The sequence below is a fragment of the Pinus tabuliformis genome, chromosome X (assembly GCF_031772625.1).
Source record: "Pinus tabuliformis cultivar Carrire ecotype Pingquan chromosome X, CPIR1, whole genome shotgun sequence".
Taxonomy (NCBI): Eukaryota; Viridiplantae; Streptophyta; class Pinopsida; order Pinales; family Pinaceae; genus Pinus; species Pinus tabuliformis.
Window position 1 is genome coordinate 206,479,498 of NC_142308.1, and position 3,445 is coordinate 206,482,942.

The 3,445-nt window shown below is 39.2% G+C and overlaps 1 protein-coding gene across 1 annotated transcript; it reads right to left on the minus strand.

Moving 5' to 3' along the window:
* Window positions 1-484: 484 nt before the first annotated feature.
* Window positions 485-2,839, minus strand: LOC149139096 (uncharacterized). Its single transcript, XM_089450591.1, has 2 exons — window positions 822-2,839; window positions 485-719 (listed from the first exon to the last, which is right to left on the minus strand). Exons 1-2 carry the CDS (start codon window positions 2,837-2,839, stop codon window positions 485-487), a joined length of 2,253 nt encoding a protein of 750 aa, XP_089306717.1.
* Window positions 2,840-3,445: the final 606 nt, after the last annotated feature.

The following is a 3,445-nucleotide window of genomic DNA, read 5'->3' on the forward strand; positions in this document are numbered from 1 at the left end:
AAATTTAGGGGAGACGGGGACGTCGAGGTATATATAATATAATTTTTAATTATATATATTATATATATGTATATAATTTTGAAATTTTCATGTTCATATTCATTGTTCAATAATGCTAATTCATCAAGATTCAATAATAAAATTCAATATGAAATATTCAAATACAATGTACATTGATCCATATCATTCATCATTCATCAATCATCATTCTATAATTTACATCATTCTATAATTTACTGTTATATTGAATCATTGATCTAAAAATTAAATTGAAAATTTTGAATTCATCATTCATCATTCTAGTCTTCTAGATTCTAAATTGAACACTAAATTAAAATTTTCAATTTATATAACTCAAAGTTTCAAACTCAAAAATAGTTCAGAGTGAAGAGTCGGTCATCAATATCTAGTGTCACAACTCAAATGTTAAAAGTTAAAACTTAAAAGTAAAAATGGAAAATGAACACTGAAAATAAAATCAACTTCAAGGACTCAATCTCAATGATTGGTCCTCTACATCCATCTGCTGCATGAAGTCATCAGGAACATCAATGGGAATGTCATTATCTGAGTCAGAGTCACTCTCTTGAGTAACCAATGGAACTCCAACCAAACCATGCTGCAACTCATCTGGTCCATCCTCATCATCTATCTGTGCACTATCCTCTGGATCCACATCCCATCGTGTTGCTGGTCCCCTCCGATACTCTGGTGTCTTCCTATGTGCAAGACGTAGAGAACTATGCACTGCAACTAGCTTCTCTGCTCTCCTAGAGGAAAGTCTATTCCTCTTGATAGAGTGGATGAAGCTATATGTGGACCAATTCCTCTCTGCTGCAGAGGAACTAGCAATCTGAGACAATAAGCGAATAGCAAGATGTTGGATCTCTGGAGCCTCATCCCCATGCATGGTCCACCAACCAATGGGGTCAGTCTGGCCTAAATCATTGCGATCTTCCCTTGCATCCGGCTTGTTGAAGGGACCACTGAGACTTGCAAATTGCATCCATTGTCTCCTAATGGATCTCCCTTCTTCTGAACTATACATCTTTGTAATGGCTGCTCGAAATCCCTTTTTGACCTCTGGATCTTCAATGGGAAGAATTCTACCACTTCTTGCCACATACCATTTTGGGTTGAGTGCATATGCCGCCATGTGCAAAGGTGTATTCATTCGATCCCACCTACGCTGAATAATGGGTCGAATCTGAGTCGTATAGAACTCTAAGGAAGGATCTTTCTCACGAATGGCCACCCTTACTTGATCCAACATACTATCAAAAGTCTCATAGATTTCTCCAAGAGTAGGAGAATCTATGTCAGTGTAGCGAATGACCTCAACTACAGGACGTAAGAGTGACACCAAATAACCACAATCTGTCCACCAATCATTATCCAATATCTGAATCCTGATTTTCTTCCCTTCCTCTGTCTTGGATTCTGCCCATCTGTTCCAATCTGGAGTCACAACCATGGCCTGCAATGCTGATTGCACCTCCAACATCCTCTCTAATAAAAGAAAATAACTAGCATATATGGTATCAGTAGGCTTGAGGAATTCCTTCCTCGCATGAGACCTGTACATGGCTAAGGAGGTGTGGTGATTGCAAATAAACATTTGCACATTTCTTGCAGTTGTCACCAAGTTAGATACCCACTCAATTTTGCCAATGTCTTTCAATGCATTATTGAGTGCATGCACACAACAAGGGGTCCAGAAAATATGTCTGTATTTACTCTGAATCATTAATCCTGCTGATCTACACACTGCCGCTGCATCTGTCACAACCTGTACAACATTTGTAGAGCCAACCTCCTCTATAGCATCACGAAGAAGCTCAAATTGGAAAGCTGCATCTTTGCGGTTTCCAGAACAATCAATAGCTCTAAGAAAGAAAGGTCCCTCTCGGCAAGTGACTATGATGTTAATGAGTGGACGTTTGGCAATGTCTGTCCACCCATCCATAACAATAGAACAACCTTCCCTCACCCATGTCTGCCTCAAAGTTTCCTTTTGCACATTAATATTGGCCACTTGCCTTTCTAATATCACTGTCCTCAACTTATGTTCACCTGGGGGCACATATGAGGGTCCTGCTGTTGCAATTGCCTTGACCATCTCCTTGTAGTAAGGAGAATGACTAACATGGAAAGGAATTCCATTGGCAAAAAGAAATTTGCCAATGGCATCATCTGTATCATCACGATTCAACTTACTGTACATCCCTGCAAGAGTTGGTCCCACTGCACAAGAGTGGGAACCCTTAGTCCCAATATGAGATGGTGGAGGCATATCTTTCTTTGATTTTCTTCTTGAGCTTGTGGCTTCATTAAATTTTTCTTGAGGTTGGGCCATGACATTTTTGCTTGAGAACATGCCCTTTGCATCTGCTGCCATTTGCATTCTCAAGAGCTCTGATTTTTGCAGCAGTGTTAAATGTGAACATATGCTAACCCCTTTGCCACCTACACCCAAAAGATGCATCCTGAGATGACTATAACTCCCAGCCCAAGAATGGGCACAAATGTTGCATTTCCAATGGCGTGTCCCACCTCTTGTGCTTCCCGGTTTTGGTTGGGTTGAAGAGCCAGTGATTTTGGTAGCATATAGCAAAAGAGGTTTGCTTGGATTGAATGTCCCCTTTGCATATTCTGCCAATGACTTTGATGGGGTTGCCGTTGGAGTCGTTGAAATGACATCAGCACTAGCTGTACTACTGAAATGGGTTTCATTCCTTGTTGGTGGCGTTTCAGTTTGAAGAGGACTCCTTGTTTCCGTTTGAGAATCATATTCATTTTCAGTTTGACTGTCACTGCCACTTTGGTTGCTGTCACTCATTTTGCAAATAGTTTATTTTGCAGATTTTGTATTATTTAATGCCCTGCAAGAAGGGTTTGCTTAAAAAAAATTAAAATTTAAACGGTGAATTTAACAAACAATTTAAATTTTACAGTTCTGAGTTTAAAAAAAAAAAATTAACAGTGAATTTGACAAACAATTGAATTTACAGTTCTGAGTTTTTTAATTTTTAATGCCATGTAAATGAAAAAACTTCAAAACTTTAACACTGAAACAGTGAAACATGAAAAAAAAAATTAAAAAAAATTGCAGTCAAACTCACTGTGTACAGTCTGGAGCAGCTGCGTGGAAGTTTGGACTTTGGAATAGCGTTACACTTTACAGGCTTACAGTTACAGCAAAGATGTCGGTTGGGTGGAGGACGATGGTATAGCAGCAATGCTGCCTGCGTGGAGGGTTTGGTACAAGTTAAAACAATTTAATAATTAATAATAACATTAAATAATACATGGCCCGATTAGTGAAGGCTGAGAAGCCCAACGAAACCACCTCAGAGACAGCGAAAAATCCACAAAATTACTTCACAAAATCACCTCAAAAACGAGTTTTCTTGTTTGAATACGTTGCTGCCTGCCGCCTGGGTGG